This window comes from Hyalella azteca, unplaced genomic scaffold (assembly GCF_000764305.2).
Source record: "Hyalella azteca isolate HAZT.00-mixed unplaced genomic scaffold, Hazt_2.0.2 contig15661, whole genome shotgun sequence".
Classification (NCBI taxonomy): domain Eukaryota; kingdom Metazoa; phylum Arthropoda; class Malacostraca; order Amphipoda; family Hyalellidae; genus Hyalella; species Hyalella azteca.
The window spans coordinates 631228-653160 of NW_025945503.1; the positions used below are offsets into that span (position 1 = coordinate 631228).

Sequence of the window (21933 nt, forward strand, 5' to 3'; positions counted from 1 at the left end):
ATGCACCTTGGAGCGGGGGTAAATTCACCTTGGAGCGGGAGGTAAATGCACCTTGTAGCGGGAGGTAAATGCACCTTGGAGCGGGGGTAAATGCACCTTGTAGCGGGAGGTAAATGCACCTTGGAGCGGGGGTAAATGCACCTTGGAGCGGGGGGTGAATGCACCTTGGAGCGGGTGTAATTGGACTATTTGGTGGAGGCAGATACTCTGTATGGCGGGAGGTAAATGAAAATGAGCTTGTCTCGAGCAACCTCCGCTCTACCGTCCCAAGTGTATATGATAAATTGATTGATTATATTTGTTGTTTAACCGATGCATACAGCTCTAGTTTTCACAGCAGTCTATTTAGCTTGTACCTGTGCAAACGTCAGTTGTTAGACTACGAAAAGACATCGCTGTTATTTTTTAATATCAAATCAAGAAGATTGTAGATAAGTCGGCTGAAAATTATTGCTTTATTTGAGCACTGAACATAGAAGGTTATTGAAAGATTTCATGGGCTTTACCTCAGCATTTTCAAAATTCTTTTGAGTTCAATTTTTTTATCGACGAGATCAACACTTGGTTTATAACGACATCTTGTTTTTATTTACATTACCTTTGGATTTTTTCAAGACACGAACCAAGGACATAAAATCTAACCAAATATTTGAGAAATTAGATCACAATTTGTGAACAAAAATTAGTATTAAAGGTAATATACATACTTAATTCTAGTGGTGAAAATATATATGCATTTTAATGGTAAAAGTGGCAAAAGTAGCAGTACATGTTAGTTAAAATATTATATCTATACCAATGAAAAGCATTAATTCTGGGAAAATATATTGCTGAACGAATTAGTTATGAATGGAATATTTATATGAGAGTTCTCCACCAGAAAAAAACTGGCGGTTAATAAGCAACGAAGGCAAAAGCAAACACAAGAATTGGTTTAAGTTTATTCACATATTATAACATTAGTTAAAAATTGTGCTAGAGGAACTTCATTAATTATCTGAAAATTTAACAGCGATTAATAAATTATGCCACATTCCCTGCGCCGGGCGTCATTTCAATGAAAGTTAACCTCCAAAGCGTTGATGAAATTTGTGGTAGAATGTATAGTTAGTTTTCCTGGTGTTTTATCTATCGTTTTAACGTACAAGCGTTGCATTGGTGAATTAACGCTTCGCCCGTAAATAAATGTTGAGTTGAAGAAATAATTTCAATTACATCTAAAGGTAAAATGTATCCTTGGTTAGACTGTAAACATCATGTGTCTGCAGATGATGATGGGTTAAGCATATATACAGAAGCGTGCCGGAAGCCCCGAGATGTCAGGTCGTCAAAGCCAGAAACAAAGTCAGTCTTACCAACAGTTCAATAAGCGCGGCCGTTGCAGTTGAACGTACAGTCGGTCGTTGAAGGTCCAGTTCTTGGTTGTCAACAGTCGCACAGTCAATCGCCGGTGATTCATTCGATATGCTGGTAGATTCAGATGATACCTTACCGATAGGGCTAGGCATATACGTTTTGACAAACGTCAGTTCTTTAGACGATTTTGATTTTTTCTCGTTCTTCTGCTTTGGTTCCCTTTTAGCTGAGCGCGGAGATGCCGCGTTGAGCGTGCCGCTCGCAATTTGCGATTTATCGACAGCGTCAAGCGCAGCGCGATTCTCATCCTTCGATAGACACGAAAAAACAGCGTGGTTCCCTTGAATGTCACTGTCTTTGAGATCAGTGAAGTCTCCTCCGATGATATTCTTAAGAATGTCCGAGCCGCCATCGCCGTCGTCTGGCTTGGAGCCATCACAGCAATCTAGATTTTTGTACTTTTTCGACTTGCTGTCGTTCCTGGTGTTTTCTTTGGCCTCGCGCTCGTCATTAGAGAATCGTAAATTTTTCTTGGCGATGACAGGACTGCGATCAAGAGGTTCTGTTCCAGCCCTGGGACCGAGTCTGACTGGGTGCAGGCGGCGTTGCTGAGGTTCAGGGGAGTTCCTCAGAGATCTCGATTTGGCAAGAGGCTCAGTCTTTTTCTCGCCATCGACACCTTCAGCCAAACTGTAGAAAAGCGGATACTTCTGTCCAAAGGCCGGACCGGAAAGCTCTCTATGGATCACCAAAGCCGGATCCGCAAAACTTCGGATGAACTCAGCCCTCCCCTACGGACAAAAGTTATTTGAAAGAAAATAAAACCTCGGGACAAGCTTGGCACCAACAATCTCGACCACACAAACGTCGTGTGGCCTCGAGAAATATTTCTCGCTTCTTCTATTTTTGGAATTTTGACACTCATGCTATAAAATAAGTGAAACTGAAAACGAAATCTAGCAAATGCAACTGCATTATTTCAAATAATTGAAAATAATGAGAGTGAGAGTAGTAACGAAAAAGAAGGTAATTCTGGCAGTAAAAATTAAAGTTTGATACGACGCATTTAGGTGGCTATTAATTTATGATCAAATTATCTTGTAATGAGACTAACAAAACCTTCATAAAAATAAATTAACAACCCCTGCTAATACACGTAGCACGGAAATGTTTGAGACAATTGGTTTAAACATCTGGCGAGCGATGAAACTTGAGGTCAGAAATCAAATTGCATTAAATTTGAGTTGATAATCAAGAAAATAATTGCGAAAAATAAATCAAATTAAGAAGCCAATGAATGACATTAATTATTTCTAATTGACACACAAACGACGATAGCATGCAACACCAGTGAAACATTTTAAAAGTATTCAATATCACAGAAAAATTTAAAACCTATCAAATTAGGGACTACGAAGTACAGTATAAGGTGAACTGATAGCAGTCGATAAATTTTACCAGTACGGCCACATGCACAAGTCTACGGACTTCACGCTGATTATTTAATTAATTATTGCGGGATACAGCGTGATATGCGAGACGAAAACTCAAGTAAGAAATGTAATTAAAAAAGTCCATTTGTTTTTCACGAATCAACATTCATAATAAATGAGACAACTAATTCGAGTATTTGGGAGAAGGATATGATTTCAGACAGAAGTTGAAACTTTGAAGAAAATATCGCATCAAGTTTTGGTGTTAACTGAAATATCCTATTTTTTTTTCATTATGCTTGATGAATATTAACTATATTTATATTATTTATTATCATTTAATTCATATTATTCATTATATTACTCAATTCATGAACATTAACTGGAACATCTTGACTGTATAAGATGAACTAATTATTTACAAGAGATTAAAAAAACTTTGCTCGCATAGACAGATTCAAATTAGTATTTTAAAATCACTGTTTGAGCTGCACTTCTTCAATTATCAGTAGTTTAAATTAACAATGCGATTATAAAAAATATCCTGCAATTGTTCCAGAAATTCATTTTTGTCTTGATAAGGTCTCGAAATTTCAGACACGATTTTGCGTTAATAGATTAGCTCGCATCCGTAGACCAATCAAGGACGTCAACTGTACCTCCTAGCGCGTACAGTTGATCATATGTTGTACATATGATCAACTTCATGTATGTTGTAGTCTACAATCTGTACATATGTTGTAGAAAATTAAGATTAATGTCCTTGTGATTACCAAGTATTTAATGGCATCTTGTGACAAATTCAGCGAATTTCTCCTTATTGTTAGCTATGAAATTTATCATTATATTATGGTGTTAATTGAACGAATAAACACAAAACGCAGATTTCTGCTAAGGTTTTGACGCTGATGCGACCTAAAACTAATATTTATGTAGCATAATAGAGATGTTATAGCGCTCATAAAGATGAATTATTATAAAAAACTATTTATTTGAAGCAGATAGCACGATTTGAAACGTAACCGAAACGTGAATTCAACTAATGGAAAAAATTTAAAATATCGAGTCTGTATTTTATTTAGAGTTGAAGGTAACTTAATGGGAAAACCTTTTGAACAGAAAATAACACGAGTCGTGATTGAAGTGAAATAATATAATGATTTCAGAAAACATTTCAAATTTGCGTTAACGGAGCACGACATTCTATCCTCTGACACAAACATTCCCCTAAAACAAAATGAATATTTAAAACAGCATCTAAGTTTAAAATGTTCCCTTGCAGGTTCATCCCAAAAGTAAATCCAATTACTCAGGAAAAGAAGACAACCTCCGGTGGGAGAAAACTCGGAACAACGGAAGATAACATCACAAATTCACGCGGATAAACATAAAGGCAAAGTAAAGACACATGTTACTACAAAGATACGTAGACCATGCAGACTATAGACTATAATACCAGTAAAGAGACTATAAATACACAGATTGAAGTGCAGAGAACTAGAGGAAACTACCTTCTTGTGAACGCGTCTCCTGAGAGAACGGAACATCATCCCTCATAGCGACAGCTGCTCTACAGTCGCCCCAGTGAGCGTCGGCACCGCGCATGCGCAGCAGCAGTTCAGCGAACTCCAGTCCATGCCGGGCACTTCGGTACGTTGATTCGTACCAGTAGGTACAATTAGCGTACTTTGGTACTTAGATTAGTACTAGTGTGAACTTTTAACGTACTTCGGTACGTTGATTCGTACCAGTACGAACAATTAGCGTACTTTGGTACTTAGATTAGTACTAGTGTGAACTTTTAAAGTACTTTGATCCGTGGATTCGTACCAGTACGAACAATTAGTGTACTTTGATCCGTGGATTCGTACCAGTACGAACAATTAGCGTACTTTGGTACTTAGATTAGTACTACTGTGAACTATTAAAGTAATTGGGTAGGTAGATTCGTATTAGTGCGAATTATTAACGTACTTTGGTAAGGAGATCAACACTTGCACGATTTATTAGCGTAATTTGGTAGATAGATAAGTGCTAATGAGATTGATTAACGTACACACCTTAGGAACACTTTATAGGACTAGTTGGAAAATTTGGCGTATTTCGAATATTAGTTCCAGTCCACACGATTATTGTGATTTAGTATAAAGATTAGTTCCAGTCCGCACGAATATTGTGATTTGGTATACAGAATAGTACCAGTCCAAATTATTGATGCGTGCTTTAGTACAGAGATTCGTAACACCCTGAATAAGGACGGTACATTTGGCACTAAAACTGGCACTCAAAGTCCAAGCTTCCTCAAAGTCCTTAATTGTTGATCACTCCAAACGAACCATCACTCACTTGCAATATAGTTCACATAGATAGATAGTTCACACAGATAGATATTTTTCATAGATTTATATGCAATATCTGCTTGAAAACATTCTGATTTTTTTGAAATGTTCATTCAATTTTTCAGATCGGGCTAAAAGTTCAATTTTCACACAATATTGCTCATATGTATAAATGCTGCATTGTTTCACAAGTCGTTTCCATGAGACATGTCGTGCAATAATACAGAAAATTAAAAAGCTGAAATGATTTGCCGATTCAAAATCATCGTAAAAAATTATTTATTTTGCCCTATTTGGAGCATAAATAGCCTTGTCCTATAGTCTGTATAGAGCCTTGAAATATTCAAATGCCTGTGGAGCCTAAAGATGAAAGATAAAATTATATTAGAGTAATCATGTCGCACTTTTATTTAATTTTTACCACCAAACCTGATTATAAAAAGTGTAAATAAAAGATATAATTAAAACTGAATAATTATGCACAATACACCAATATCATTGATTAGTTTTTCGAACACACTTGAGCCATAAATGAAACGTAAAGCGCAGCAATATAGAACGTAAATTTCAGTCATTGACCACATAACTCCGATACTGTTAACAAAGAAAATAATTATTTGGGTGAATTTCAATCTGATAGCAATCTTAAGACAGTTTTAATGACGAATTAAAAACAGATCACTACGCTTCTAAATCTATCTTTCGTATAATACTTCGGCAACGCCGAAACGAATAGTATACCATCAGGAAATAGGCATGCGTTTTCTGTTAAACCATAGTTTTCTTTCCGAAGGGTATAGAAAACGATTGTTTTATTAAGGAGACTTGAGAAGCTGTCACATTTGTCACTGACGACAGGCGGTATTGCTTTTTGAGGCGAAGGCAGCTAGATACTCTACCAAATAAACTCCTAGTGAACTTCCCACGATTCTAGCGACAGATTCACATCAGACTTCGCTAACGGTAACTAGCGGGCAAGCTTTTCGCGTATTTTCGTTGGCGCGGCTAGTAGGCTTGCGTAGCAAGTATTATTAACAGATACATAATGGTTAATTTTTTCAGTCACGCATTCTACGATGCCCAGATAGTGATTATTATCGAATTTCTTTTTTAATTAGCAAGGTTAAGGTATTTATTAGTAGTTATAGTAGTAGTAGTAGTAGTACTGTATAATGGCTTGCTAGCGCTTCAGCTATCAAGCTATTTCGCAACGGTGGACAAAAGATAACATCGCCAGCAAGGCGGAAGGTCTCAATTATTCCAAATCTCAAATTAATCATCACCGACAAAGGGCGGAAGGTCTCAGATGTCCAGCCCGCAGCCAGATGAACCGAGAAACGATGTATCGAGAAATTGATCAGCCGAAATCAAAAAGAGTTTTTTAGTTAGAAGAGAGGACTATAATCAATGATGAATATTCAACTTCAAAATTTGGCGTGCCCAGACCCAACCAGAGTATTTTTTCAACATAATTCATTACAATATAATTTCATTACATTCATCTGATTAATAAGTACAACAGTAATTATTATTCTTTCAACAACAGGAATAATTCAGCACTCCCGAGAATATCAGCTACTGCGTGTAACTCACACGATTCTTGCGATTGGATCAAGCTATGAAAAATGGGACTGCTCAATAATTGTTGTCCTTGTCTATTGTTCAATGTTCAGATAAAAGTAGGCTTTTCAGCCTGGCATTGACGAATATCAAATATTTTTAAGCTTAAATAACTTGACTCATTACCAATCAATGCTACCACCCCACATCATTTGTCAATTCCATGTTGTTTATTTATAATTTTCATTGCTGTATGACACTTAATAATATGTAACACAGGCTCAAATTATTAATTGTATAAATTTTCCAGAGATATCTCAGTTCTGGCTAAGAATAATATTATCGCGGAATATTCTGTACACTTCACAGGACAACACATTCCTTGTACAGTTTTTCGTCTTCGGACTTCGGTCAGAAAGTCGTAACCCGGACTGGAATTTTGGAATCTCTTGGATGTCGGAGCGATGTAGGCGACCGGCCTACAAGCTGGGAGCAGATTGCCTGGCCTTCGACAAGGACATAAACCCGCGTCGATGTGGGAGCCGGGAACTGGCCATGCAATCAGAGATATAAGCGTGACTGTCCAAATCGCGATGCACTTTTTGCAATTATTTTGTATTGTATTGACCCAGTTTGGAGGAAGCTGACCGTGCCCTCAGGGATATAAGTGTGACTTTGTCCAAATAGCGACGCACTTTCTGCCCTTGTTTTGTATTGCATTGACCCAGCTTGCAGGGAGCTGGTCATGCAATCAGAGATATAAGTGTGACTTTGTCCAAATCGCGATGCACTTTTTGCAATTATTTTGTATTGTATTGACCCCGTTGGCAGGAAGCTGACCGTGCTCTCAGGGATATATGTGTGACTTTGTCCAAATCGCGATGCACTTTTTGCCCCTCCTTGGGTCACTTTGACCAAATTTGTCGCGGCTAAAAGGGTATCAGTGCTACATTCGCTCATGGTCAGAAAAGCGTGTCGTTATTTTGACAACAAGACGCATTCATTTTTCTGAGTTTGGTATCTGATTTTGAAGGAATATTCACTTATGAAATGGCAACAACTCCTCTAAGTAGCAGACAGAAATAAATTCAGTCTAATCGATATTTCATGAATTAATCCCAATCTCCGACCGTCCGTAGAAGGGAAAGAAGTTGGGAATGTCTAGCCAAAGAGAAACTATCTAAAATAATGGCCGATTTTTTTTCTATTTGTAAATTAGAAATAGCAGACTTTGAAAGCTGCATCATCCTGAAAGTGGCATAATATGCATAAAGAATGACAAATTTAGGATTATTATAGATTTCACGAATTTCCTGCCGCATTTTCAGGTACATAAACTTCTCTACGTTTTATATATTTGCTTAGAATCCTTCAATCAAGATAAATGGGATTCGTAGAATATCTTTCAAGAAGTTCGTAGCCAAGGAAAAATGTCAGCACTTCCAACAGAAAGGATCTTCAGGGAAAGACTATGGCGAGTAATTGGCGTAATGGTATTTTGATTGAAAAAGAACATGTTTCTACTGTTAGTATTTATTTGCTTCTTTCTCGTTAAAAAGCAAAAAATATATAAGTAATCCCAGTATTTTAATTCATGCCTGACCTATAGTTTGATATTTCCCTTTTTCTCGCGATAAGAAGGGAAATTACAAATAAAATGTTTAATGATCAAGAAGTACTTAATGGTCAAAATTATTTTTGTACAGTTACCAAAAACGTGGAAATTGCGCCACGTATTTTCTCCGAACATCAAAGTGAAAAACTAGATCAGAAAATGCAGTTTCGAGCACAAAAATCCGTTGTCCGTTCGAGGGGAAGGAAATGCAGTATTTCGCTCGAGACAAAAGAGGCTGCGAGAAGCAATTGCCCGGGATGTATTTTATTGAACCTTTATCCGATCTTCCGTTCCTTGGCACAAAATCCTGAAAAAATTAAAATTAAACGCTGCGCTTCCGTGGACATGAAACTGAATATGGACGCACATAACCTTTACTCGACTTTTTATCCGAGGTTAATTCGATGAAGGCACAAAGCAAGGCCGATATGATGAGCTGATATGAAATTAACCTTAAATATATACGTTGCCATCAGCCATTAGGACAACTTACATTCAAGCTCATTTTGTTACAAACAAATTTACATGCGGCAAAACACAATTTGTCTTTACTTTAGAAAGAAAAAGTAGGGAAGTCATAGGTTGTATTGAACGATGTTACCAAAGTGTGAGCAAAATTCACTGAGTGTATTATTGGAAACATTTTTTACTCGTTAGTTGAAAATTGTCACTCGTGATGAACGATAGTTTTAAAGGTTTCACCAGAGATTCACGCGCGTTGTGCTATGAATTTCTACCGTCGATTTTTAGATGTAAACTTGTCGCATTGCGCGTCAAACGCGGCCTGCGTTGGGCGAGAACCAAAATGCCAGAAGAACGGACGAGAAATAGCTTGTCAACGGCTGCTCATTAAAAGACGATGCAAGAATGAGAACTGCTAATGGACTAGAGAAGGAACATCTCGTTGATTTATGAGCCTCGATTCAAAGAAGACGCCATGCAACTCAAGTTGTAGAAAACTCATGGGCTTCTTCAAGACTTTATAGGCATGTTGGCAGTCTCGCGTGAAAATGAATGTGAACCCAGTCAAAATGGTCTTAAACCCGTATCAAATTATGTTCAACAATGAAAATACAATTCCAGAAATGCTAAGTGAAATAAATAATTGAAAAACATGGATGTAACATAAGTGTTTTGCGTGAGACACCACAAGCATTCATACGTTAAACTGAATAACAGAGATACTCTCATATTCTAGATTCATCTAGTTATCCTAGCATATATTATGCAGCAAACTTGAGTAAATAAAGCGTATATTATTCAGGAATTCTCTGAGTATATGCGGCTTTAATAAATGTTATATCACTTGTGATAATGAAAGAAAACTGTGCGCATCATAGCACTCACAACACAGGTACTATATTATCAAAATCCGTATTGCAGTGTAGATAGCAGAGTAAACTCTCTTTCTATATCTTATCGCGCTTTATACAGTGTAAAACCGTACCATGATATTACCGCGACGTTGCACCTGCGAATGAGATTACGATTTTAATGATTTCAAGAAGCTCAACGATGCTATTTGTACCGTCAAATGTAAACAATGTTTTTTATCTCATGCACTTATCTATTACGATGCATTAAGAAATGCAAGTTATGAAAGAGTTAAGCATTAAGAAATGCAACTTTGTTAAGTGATACATTGGCAATATGAAATAAGGACGGTAATTTATTTTATGAGCTAAGTAGAGGCAATCTTGAGAACAAATTCAACTCTAACGTATGAGAGAATCATCAGAATGTGGCAAGAATAAATTTTGCTAAGGCTAACAGCGATGTATTTATTTAGCCCGAAATGTATACTCTCAATTCGCTCCCTCAACAGCTAAGCTGAATAAACTGCTACTTGGCCATTTAAGATCTAAATTACCTAAAACTAAACGTAAATGTCCAGTGATTAAAAGCGTAAAGATCCTGTGTTTTATTCGACAACAAATCAGTTGTTATTTTATGTTCTTAAGAAGAACAATCGAGCTGAGTTCGTACGTTATCGCACGGAGTATTTTGGAGTTGCCATCGAAGAGCGGTCATAAATCAAGGCAGTTCTGAAAGTTGTTATTATCAGTGAGAAGTTCAGCCATTGGTTGGCATTTAAGGCTTGATTCTGACTCTGGGGCTCTCTAGAATCAAGCTCTAGGGAATATTACTTTGGCTTTAGGCCATATTTAGACACGAAGTTAAACTTGTAAACACGTTCAGAAATATGATAACTATCAATTTCAGAATGCTTCCGCACGTATATAATTTTAGTGCTGGAAATTTCGTTCAATTTTTATACCTTCTTGATTAGGTCTCGTGCTACCTGTGAAAACTGTAAAATTCTACATTGATATGCGAAAACAAATTTTCAAACAAAAACATCCACTTCATTTCCGGATGCATCGAATACTTCGAAAAAAATCTTCATATTTTTTGCCGAAAAATTGCGTGTAATTTTAACTTCATTAAAAATTGACCAACGCGTATGCTCCCAAACCATTTTATCTCAAGTGAAAACTAATTCAATATTGCAGTTGGTTTAGAACAGAATTTAATAGTACCAATTTACCTGAATTAAACTTTTTTAAATGCAGCGTGCATAAAATGTTTGAGCCACCAACCAAAAACTTTTCCGTAAAATATGAATAATTTGAGCTCGACAAAAAATTGAGCGATGTTTTTTTGACGGCTGTGCTGATTGCAAGCGAAGGCTCGCTTTTGGCGATAGTGGAATTAAACAGAAGCATTCGCGTAAAAATAAAAGACTTTTGCGTCAACAAAACTGGAAACGGTGAATATAATTTTTGGCTAAAAATTCACAAGTAATTCGTTTTGGACATGACAAGTGACGAACATAAGCAGAAATACGTGTACAGGAAAAATAACACACCCAAATTTAATTAAATAATCGTTCCCGTGTAAATTGAATAGGGGAACAGTAACGAGAAGCTAAAAATTAGAATGCAGCAATGGACTTGATTGCAGACATGAAATAAAAGATAAAGTAACAATATAAGAAATATTCCACTGCAAACAGACGAGGCAGGATTACCATATCAACACCTGTTAACGCCTATATACTGTATTTATATGACGACTATAAAGAATGTATCTTATCTAGCAGTATACATGAAGTGCTTCCGTAGCAATAAACAGTCAAGATTCAAGCTTAAAACAACGCATTAGTACGCATTAGTTTTCCAAGTTGTGATTGCAGAAAAAACTTCAATCAAGGTTTCATCACACGGGTGGAAAAGCAATGGTCGAAAGAAATTTAGAAATTTCGTCGTTTAAAAGCGAAATTTGCTAACTTTTTCACCATATTGCCTTATTGAAAAGCCGCAATGAAGGCATTTCACCCGTTCCAAAAATGTTGTCAACATTGGTACATATGAATGACAAAATTAATACTCATACCCTCTTCTACCTTCAAAGTATTTTACGCAGGTACGTGGTGGTCATTTTGCCTATGTTCTGGGAGCCACCTTTTTAATGAGAACTGCTGCAAGTGAAAGTTTTTGTCGCTTGTGATGCCCTACAACAGATTTATTGCAGATTTGTTCTCTTTTGAAGCGGTAAGCAGGCTAAATTCCAAGAGAAGTGAACTGCAACTCATCACAAAAGAAAAATTCGGAAAAATTTTGCATGAAAAAAAAAACTTACTTGTCTTTGTCTGCACACGGTAAATCTCCTTGCTATGACTTGAGATAGAAATAGCATTAACGAACGTAAATAAATCTATAGACGAATTGTTAAGCGTTTTTTCAATTAACACTAACATTTCTTGCGAAGTTTCGTCTAGGCATTAGATTTTTTCGTATGTATTGCGATTCAAGCAAACGAGTGTCATCAATTCTTGTCTATATACATACAACTAGTCAAATTGTCATTCAGGGACAAAAAAAAAATTGAACATGCAAAGGAAAAAAACTGAACAAGCAAAGGAAATGTGGTATTATTTTTTAGCAAAATATTCCAGTTCCGTGTGCTGAACATAGACCGTCACCGAGGCACAAATGTCATCGTTCGGTCTTCCACGGTCAGGATGAAGACAATTTACTACCAACATCACGACGGCAGTAAAGCGTCCATCACAAATATTGGAACTTGGGGGCTCTAAAACACTGATCAACCCTGGGGAGAAGCACAAGATTGTCATCACGTATAGAACCTTAGTGATCAATATGTGTTGTTGATATTATTGAGCATCTTGGGTCAATGTTACAGGCGCTTTGTGTAATCTAGCGTGTCGAATCTCTGCAATGATAGCTTGATGATACTAGCTATGCGGAACAACTGCAATGATAGCTTGATTATACTATGCGGAACAACTGCAATGATAGCTTGATTATACCAACTATGCGGAACAACTGCAATGATAGCTTGATGATACTATGCGGAACAACCCTATCAAAATTTTGAGTTGGTGGCCACCCTGAATTAGGAACCGCCTAGGACTCGGGGAGCACGTAAATCAGCTTAGCTTCTCTATGTCCGCTTCGGCTCAGGGTTGGAAGGGCGGCCTCTGCGGCTGTTTCTTAGCTCGGGATGACTCGGCTCGGCCTACTTTTCTCATACTCTGAGGCAGTCATGGCAGTAAATGCTCATTTTATAAAATATGCATTTATAAAGTCGGAAAGGAGATTCTGACCAGAAACACATTACGATCGTATGGCGAAGCAGACCCAGAATGACTCTGCGCCGAGTGTAACAACTATTCGGTCGAAACCTAGGAAATAATGCTCATTTTTAAAATATGCATTTATATAAAGTCATATAAGAGATTCTGACTAGAAACTGATTACGATCGGATGGCCAAGCAGACCTAGAACGACTCTGCGCCGAGTGTAACAACTATTCGGTCGAAACCTAGGCGGTCCCCGAATTTTTTTAGGGAACTGAAATGATTGCTTGACTGCAAAAAATAAAAAGAATCTCCGCAGAATTGTTGTTGGTGTCGAGCATGTAAAAACCATCCGCAGAAGTGTAGATTTTTTTAAATGAATTAAAACATATAATAGAATTTAACGACCGCGAATGATAATTACCCGATTTACAGCGCTTAATTGAATGCATGGTCGTGCATTGTATTATTTTATTATACGTATAATTTTTACCGATATTATTTAAAATATCAATTTTGGAAATAACATTAATTATTTATTTTAATCCTGAGTGGGCAATCACTCATTGTATAGAACATCTATACTTCATCTATACAATATCTGATGTATATTGTACTTTATTTATCAAGGAAACTTATCAGTCGGTGGCAGGATGACTAATTTATTAGCTGGTCAACCGTGAACTAGTGCGGCTAGTGTCATTTATAGCTAGCTCGAACGAGTCGATCAGCTCGGAATGTTATAATTCAATAAAATATTTTGCCTTACAAATTCTAATTTTCCGTTAACTTTTTAACCTGATCAGAAAAGTTCAATTACTAATTGCTTATAATTTAATGCTTTAATCCCTACGATTTCAAAATAAATTTATGCGTCGACAAATGAAAAGACATGCCGAGTTTCGCAAAAAGCCCTTGATATGTCCGCCGCCGCCGAGGCGTCGTTGAGAAGCACTGGAAGCCGAAGTCAAAAATTTATGAAAGCCGCGGTCTAATGACACTCCATGCCGCGGTCTAATGACACTCCATGCCGCGGTCTAGTGACACTCCAAGCCGCGCTCTAGTGACATTCCAAGTCGCGGTCTAATGACACTCCAAGCCGCGGTCTAATGACACTCCAAGCCGCGGTCTAGTGACACTCCAAGCCGCGGTCTAGTGACACTCCAAGCAGCGGTCTAATGACACTCCGAGCCGCGGTCTAGTGACATTCCAAGTCGCGGTCTAATGACTGTCTCTTATACACATCTAGATGTGTATAAGAGACAGGTCTAGTGACACTCCAAGCCTCGGTCTAGTGACACTATAAGCCGCGGTCTAGTGACACTCCAATTAAGCCTCGGCCTAGTGACACTCCAAGCCTCGGCCTAGTGACACCCCAAGCAGCAGTCTAGTGACACTCCAAGCCTCGGCCTAGTGACACACCACACTCCACTTGCTGCCTTCATTTAGACTGGAAACGAAGGCATGAAGGAAATTAGACGATTTAACTGGAGAGAAAATCAATAGAAAATCACCGACACACGACACGGCTGGGTAGGTTGCTGCAGACGCGTGTGAGGAGAAAACTCCGATTAAGCAATCACATTGTGTGCCCGGGATATTCGAAGTACGAGGAATGTTTTTTGAGTCAGTACCATTTCGAATTAAAAAAATACGTGTAAACATATCGCAATAATTTTATTTTTACATGAAAGCCTGTACCTTAGTCTACTTTTCTACATAATTTCCGTGAAAATAGAGGCACTTAATTTGTTTTAATAACGCGGCACCAGTTTTTGAATACTTTCCTGTTAAAATTGCGCCACCAACCACTGCATCACAAATGAACAGTGCAGAGTGATGCATTTGATGCATCAAGTGCAATGTGATGCATCGTGCTGCATCAAATGCATCACACTGCACTTGAAGAAACACCTGGGCAGTCGGCGTCTTCAAGACGATAACGAAGTCAAAACATTTGTGATGAAGTGATTAACAAGTCAGGCGGCAGAATTTTATCAGGAGGGTATTCAAAAACTGGTGCTACGTTATGACAAGTGCCTCAATATTCACGGAAATTATTTACGAAAGTAGATAAGGTACAGGCATTCATGTAAAATAAAATCATTGCGATATCTTTGCACGGATTTTTTTATTTCAAAACAGTACTGACTTAAAAAACATACCTCGTAATCCATACCGCGAAAGTTAACAAGTAATGTCAATCCAAACAATAGTCACGAATGTCTAAATAGTAATTAGGTGCCATGTTATGGGACAGCTAGGTTGTGTGTTTGAAGCCTTGGTGTGTTGGTTATCTGCGTCGAATTTAATATCCAGTTTTTGGATATCTACGTCGAATTTAATATCCAGTTTTTGGTTATCTACGTCGAATTTAATATCCAGTTTTTGGTTATCTACGTCGAATTTAATATCTAGTTTGGAGGAGCAGGTATGTGTCAATGAATTAGTAACGTGTGTATCAGTTAAGAATCATGTTATTATATGCCTCGTGACCTTACTCATAATTTTTGGTGCACCAATTAAAGCTTTTCAATAGATTATCTCTGCTCATAGACAAGAAATATTTCCATATGATTGTCAGTATTAACAAAGGCCTCTTACCTATGATGATAACAAGATGATTACCATTTGGATGTACACTTAAACTTCGATATATAAGCATATTATCTGCGTATTGTTTGCACAAAAATAAAAAAAAAACATGATAAAATTTGACCCGAAAATTTCAGCTAAAATTTCTAAACGGGATTACACAACAAAAATAAAACTTATTCTTCAGAATTCCTCAAGTTGAGAAATAAATTGACTTAAATAATATCTAGGTTTGGAACGAAACACTTGAGTCATTTATTGTAAAAGATGAAAAATTGAAGTATTTTAATAATAATCTTATTGAGAATCACTTCAGAACAACTTTTTTTTCAAGACGCTTTGCCAAACCTGGAATGAACTAATATATAAGAAAAATATTTAGCAATGAAATTCAGAGCGGAGGTACTTACAGGTTTCGTAAAAATTAAACTGTAACGAGGTGCTCGTTAACTGAAATTATTATTTATACGCTATGTAATTGAAGTGAAATTTTGATATAGTCCACGTAATGAGCCACGTAAAGCAAAAAGCACACAACAATCAAAGAAATTCACACATTTTTATGTGCTACGGTAGAAAAATTTTATTTTCCTTAGAGTTGAAATCAACAAGAACTTGCATATGATAGAAATATAAGAGAAAAAAGTAATTGAATAGACGTTCATGAAATACCGCGAGCGTCACGGAGCCTCGGCCGCAAAGGACACAAATTCTTGTCCACGAAATTCAGCAAAATAATTTAGTTCCCTCGAGGCAACGCAAAAAATCCTTAAAAAGATGAGAAAACTTCGCAGCCTTCGTGCTGAGATCAGCGGCTGAGTGCGAGCTCAAGTTGAATCTGATGGTCGAGTTGAACAAATAAAAGCGAGTTTAAGTTGAATATAATGGTGAAGTTAAACTTGAAGGCGACCACAAATTAAGTCTGATGGTTGAATGGATATTACCTTGAGGCTAAAATGAAATTATAGTACTTCCAATTTTAATTATAGATTAAATTTTCAAAAATAGTAGCCTTCCAGCCGTAAATATCGATATAAAAAAGGTCATCGACTATAACGCTGATGGTAATTTCCGAAAAACTCCATTTGCTTTCTTAATTCCTTTCGCTTCACGGAGCTTAGAAATCCGACCGAACCACTTCAATGTCACGCAGAAAAAGTAAAAACATTCTAGCAGAAATACTAATTTTTGCTGAAAAAAAGTGGGACCTATTTATAGCACTTCTGCTAACGCTACAAAATAAACGAATTGGGACCCGTGTACAGCATTTACGCTAACGCTACAAAATAAATGAATTGGGACCCGTGTACAGCATTTACGCTAACGCTACAAAATAAATGAATTGGGACCCGTGTACAGCATTTACGCTAACGCTACAAAATAAACGAATTGGGACCCATGTACAGCATTTACGCTAACGCTACAAAATAAACGATTTGGGACCCATGTACAGCATTTACGCTAACGCTACAAAATAAACGGATTGGGACTCGTGTACAGCATTTACGCTAACGCTACAAAAGGAATTCGCTGGCGCGCTAATTAGATGGAAGAGCGAGCACTGAGCAGCGCATGTCGGTCAATCAATGATTGATCAGGAAAAGCAATCACCGCGCAAACGCCCGCAAACGACTTAACGAGAGTCGTGGCTGCTTAATGAGGCTGCTGAAAATAGAGTGTCTGAATTAAGGACACTCTATAAGTAGAAGCGTCCTCAAGTACACGATCAATATCGCATAATTGCATTATCGAACCTCACACGTGTTCATTCAGCTGCTTAATTTATTGAAGAGCAGGCAAATTCAATGGGTCATCAAATTTTCTCAAAGCTACTGATATTACTTGATAAAATCTCAACACTCAATATAACCGTACTCTGAAGCTTACATAAGTCGGCATTTTCCTGTTATAATAATATGAATAATAGATAATTATATGAATAATGACAGAAAAATTATTCACAGTGTCACTGTATTCCATTGTATGATTGTATCTGAATTCTAAATCCAGAAACTTGCCGATTCCAATTCCCTTGTAAATAAATAATATAATAAAGTTTACCTAATGCTATCAAACATTCATGGTATTTCAACTCGCAATAAATAAATTAAACTTAAATTATTTGAATGAATGGGATACAAAATTGTCTCTTATTTAATCCAACTGCGATAAATCGGAAATTTCTGAACAACGCGGTATCTATAATTCTATTAACTGTTGGTCTTTACTTTTCATTTATGCGAAGCAAGGATCGCTTCTAACAAAGGACATGAAGTGAATCCAATACGCTATTAATATTGAAACCCAGGCATGTGCGATCGTGTTCTACGTGTTTGACTAGAGAAAGAATTAATGAACTGACAATCATCATTGGGGAACCCAAACATTGATTGACTGACAAACACGACGCATACAGAATGACTACGGGAACTTCTTTAATTCATCACTTAGACTGAACGGCAAAAAGCGTTGATTTCAGCTTTAGGATTTCCCAGAAATGATCGCAACATTGCGAGTTGAGATTGCGAGCGAAACTTTGCGAGAAGCTCCGTGGAGTTTAGCGGACGAGAGCTCGGTGCGTAAAGGGGTTCGTTCCATTGTTTTAGCGAGCGACGGGTAGCTCGGCGACTGATTTCTGCTCAATGTCGAGAGCAGAGCGAGTGATCATGAACAAGTGTTTATAATCATAACATCTCGGAATATTGATCACAAGAAAGTGGTTATGATAATGGCATCATGATATATTGATCATGAACAAGTGTTTGTGATCATAACATCAAGCTATATTGATCACAATAAAGTGATTATAATAATGGCATCATGATATATTGATCATGAACATGTGTTTATAATCATAACATCTCGGAATATTGATCACAAGAAAGTGGTTATGATAATGTCATCATGATATATTTATTATGAACAGGCAAGTGTTGCTCCAGCCATCAGTACAGCAACTGATTTTTAATATGATATATGGTATGGTATATGATATATGATATATGATTAAGGCTGTCCTGTCGAACAACTGATCTTCATAGCAAGAAATAAGAGTATACTGATGGATAACAGCTAAAATATCTTATTTAACACACAAATTAGTGCAAGATTTAATATGTAAACATTCCGCAACAGGCGTTATATTTAGATTTACAATAAATTTGAGGCTTCGGAAATAAGTCTAGAAAAGAAGAAAGCTTGATACCGTCAAGACAGGCGTCAACAGGTTGCATTGTAACGCCCAATTAAAAAAATAAATGAAAGTAAATGAAAACTGAACCCTGAAATCGACTGTATGGAACTCAATAACTGATAATTTCAGTTTATATATCAAAGGATACCCATTTGAAAGCATTCCAGGTCCCTGATCTATAATGAAGTTGTTATATCTATAATATACCAATATTATTTTCTAAAATAATGAAATATTTCTAATAATGTTGTAATATCTATAGTATATGAACATGAATGCCTAATATTAATAAATATCTGTAGTAATATTGCAATATATATCATATATCAACATATAATCTCTATAATAATCAAAAATATCTCTAATAATGATGTTCATTAGCTTACATCTGTCGCGTCCGCGGCAGGCAGCCGTATATGGCTCACTGCGCGCTGCAGCTGTGAGTCCTCATACACAGTACACCCACTGAATCCTACACTCAGATAAATAAGGAAGAATTCGTCCAAGTAGCTACACACTTTTTACCCGTGTGTGGGTTAATCCCACCTAGCTTGGTCCTGCAAAAATTCGTATCAGTGAAGCGCTGTTTCAGCACACGTGCTCTTGTTAAGAAAGTGTGTCACTAACTGGATAATATGACACATTTATATCTGAGTGTAAACTGATACGTCTGCTGCACTGATACGTCTGCTGCACTGATACGTCTGCTGCACTGATACGTCTGCTGCACTGATACGTCTGCTGCACTGATACGTCTGCTGAGCAGCAGTTGTAGTGGCAGCAATTTTTGTAAACTGTCCAGTTGTATCAGGTCGTGCAGCAGTGCCATCTTCAGTTGCTCCAGCGCTGCTGACATGACTGGTTTAGCGAATTTTTTCACTATAACTTCAGTAATTTTATTTCAGTCGTATATTCATTTTAAGCTTCATTCGTTTCATAAGAATTGATATATTTACTGCTATTTGACTGTTGTTCAGAGTTGGCTGTAGAGGCAGTGAGGCTGTTCTTACAGCTTTTTTGGTCGTTTTTTTACCTAAAAAATTGTAATGAAATATTTCGCTGCGTCAGGATGATTAAATTTCACAGCCGCGATACAGAAAAAAATATTTCGTTTTTCAACAAGTCACTTTGGAGACGATCCGTAATTACTGCTTATTGATAGTAATAGTTTAGAATGACTTTACAACTATGAATATGTTCATGAAAACATGAATATTCAATTTTTATAAGGATTCAAGTCAAGGTGCCATCAGCTATAAATAATATATGTTTAAAAATTACTTTTTAAAGACAACACTTCTAAAGGATCCAGAGTCTCCAATGTTAAAGATGTACATGAATTTCTCATTTTATTTTCCAATAGTAAAAAAAAGTAATTTTAATTTTTTATATATAAAATTTAAATTTTCAAAATTATTTATTCTGTCAAATGATTCATGCATTGCCTCCGACTTCACACAAGTGTGCAAAATTTCAGATCAATTGAACAGGTAAAGTGTGTCAAATATCAGTTATAAGATTTGTAGCTGAAAAAATTATTTTCAAAATTTTTTTAATATTGAAAAAATATATATTTAGTTTTAAAATCATTCATTTGTCATTTGATTCTAGCATTGTCTCCAACTTTTCGCAAGTGTGCAAAATTTCAGATCGACAAGATAAGTAGAAGTGTGTTAAATATTGATTAGAAGATTTGTAGCTGACAGACAAACAAACAAGAAGTGAAGTTAAAGAGAAGTGTTGTAAAAAGTATTGGCATTTGTTGACAACCGGACAGAATTGTTAGATAAATGATAAAAAAAATTCCTATAAGACTGAGATGATAAACGGAAAGGCATTGTTAGGGCATGTCTTCTAGTGTGATGGCAATTGGCCGTGTCAAAGGCTATGGATATTTTTAAAAGGGACTAAGTAGATGTCAAACCTACAGATATTTTTAATTTGTACTAATTAAGTAGACGTCAGGGCCTATGAATAATTTTAATAGGGGACTAAACAAACCTCAAGGCCTTCGGATATTTCTAATAGGGACTTAGTAAACGAAAAAATGTTAAGACTGACGGCGCGCGCATTGATAAGGACACGTTATAAGGCGATAAGGATACACGTGCTGTACAGTCAGCCTTATCAGCTGCACAGTAATTCATATAAGCTGTACTTCCAGTCAGGACCGCTTTGCCGACAGTTTGATTAACTTAACAAGTCCTCCAAATAAGACGCAAAAATATCGTTAATATGACAAAAATAATATATGAATAAATAGATAACTAATATAAATTATTGGAGTAATCACAAGGAACTAGTAAACAACTTCGCGGCAGACGCCAACTGCAGAGGTGCAGTGAACCGCCACACCCACACGCACACACACCCACACGCACACACCCACACGCACGCACAAACTCATACGCATACATGCACACACACACGCACACACACACCCACACGCACACACATACCCACACACGCACACACACACCCACACATCAAAAGGCACACACCCACACACACGTATTGCCTGTATACACCAGTCCGTGTGCGTGAACACACCTCCAGTGACGTCACCCACGTATACACGCACACGCTCATTCACTGAACCACGCACACGCACATCACGCACATCGCTATTGTCCAGTCATTATTTTCTATTTTCTGTCAGTTTAAATTCTGTGTTGCTGCAGCTTGTTGACTTGAATACTTTGTTCTAAAATCTAAAACAATGGATGTATTAAATAGTTTAGTTCCGTTATTGTAATTAGCAAATACGATTTTGAAGCAGAATAATAATCGTATAATTATAAATAAATAAGCCGAATCATCGCGTTGAATCATGTTGACATCTTCAGCTTAATTTTATTTTAATTATTGTGTACGTGCGTTGTGTACGTGCGTTGTGTACGTGCGATGCGTACGTGCGTTGTGTACATGCGTTGTGTACGTGCGTTGTGTACGTGCGTTGTGTACATGCGTTGTGTACGTGCGCTGTGTACGTGCGTTGTGTACGTGCGCTGTGTACGTGCGCTTTGTACGTGCGCTGTGTACGTGCGCTGTGTACGTGCGCTGTGTACGTGCGTTGTGTACGTGCGTTGTGTACGTGCGTTGTGTACGTGCGTTGTGTACGTGCGTTGTGTACGTGCGTTGTGTACGTGCGTTGTATACGTGCGCTGTGTACGTGCGTCGTGTACGTGATACCTGCGTACCGTTCATCCTAACTGAGATCAAAGCCAAGCCTCAACCAA

The 21933-nt window shown here is 37.2% G+C and overlaps 1 protein-coding gene across 3 annotated transcripts in view; it reads right to left on the minus strand.

The window, feature by feature from the left end:
* The window catches only part of LOC108674806 (tensin-1), a 205180-nt gene that overhangs the window by 90184 nt on the left and 93063 nt on the right, over positions 1-21933 (minus strand). The window contains exons 1-2 of one of the 3 annotated variants that reach the window (XM_047884581.1): positions 4301-4496; positions 1356-2147 (exon numbers count right to left, since the gene is read on the minus strand). The exons of 1 other annotated variant lie outside the window; for it this stretch is intronic. In XM_047884581.1, coding sequence (XP_047740537.1) covers positions 1356-2147; positions 4301-4339 — 831 coding nt within the window. In that variant the 5' untranslated portion in view covers positions 4340-4496. Of the gene's footprint in view, positions 1-1355; positions 2148-4300; positions 4497-21933 lie in introns of those variants that run through there. One more of the 3 variants, XM_047884583.1, reaches the window with a different exon arrangement.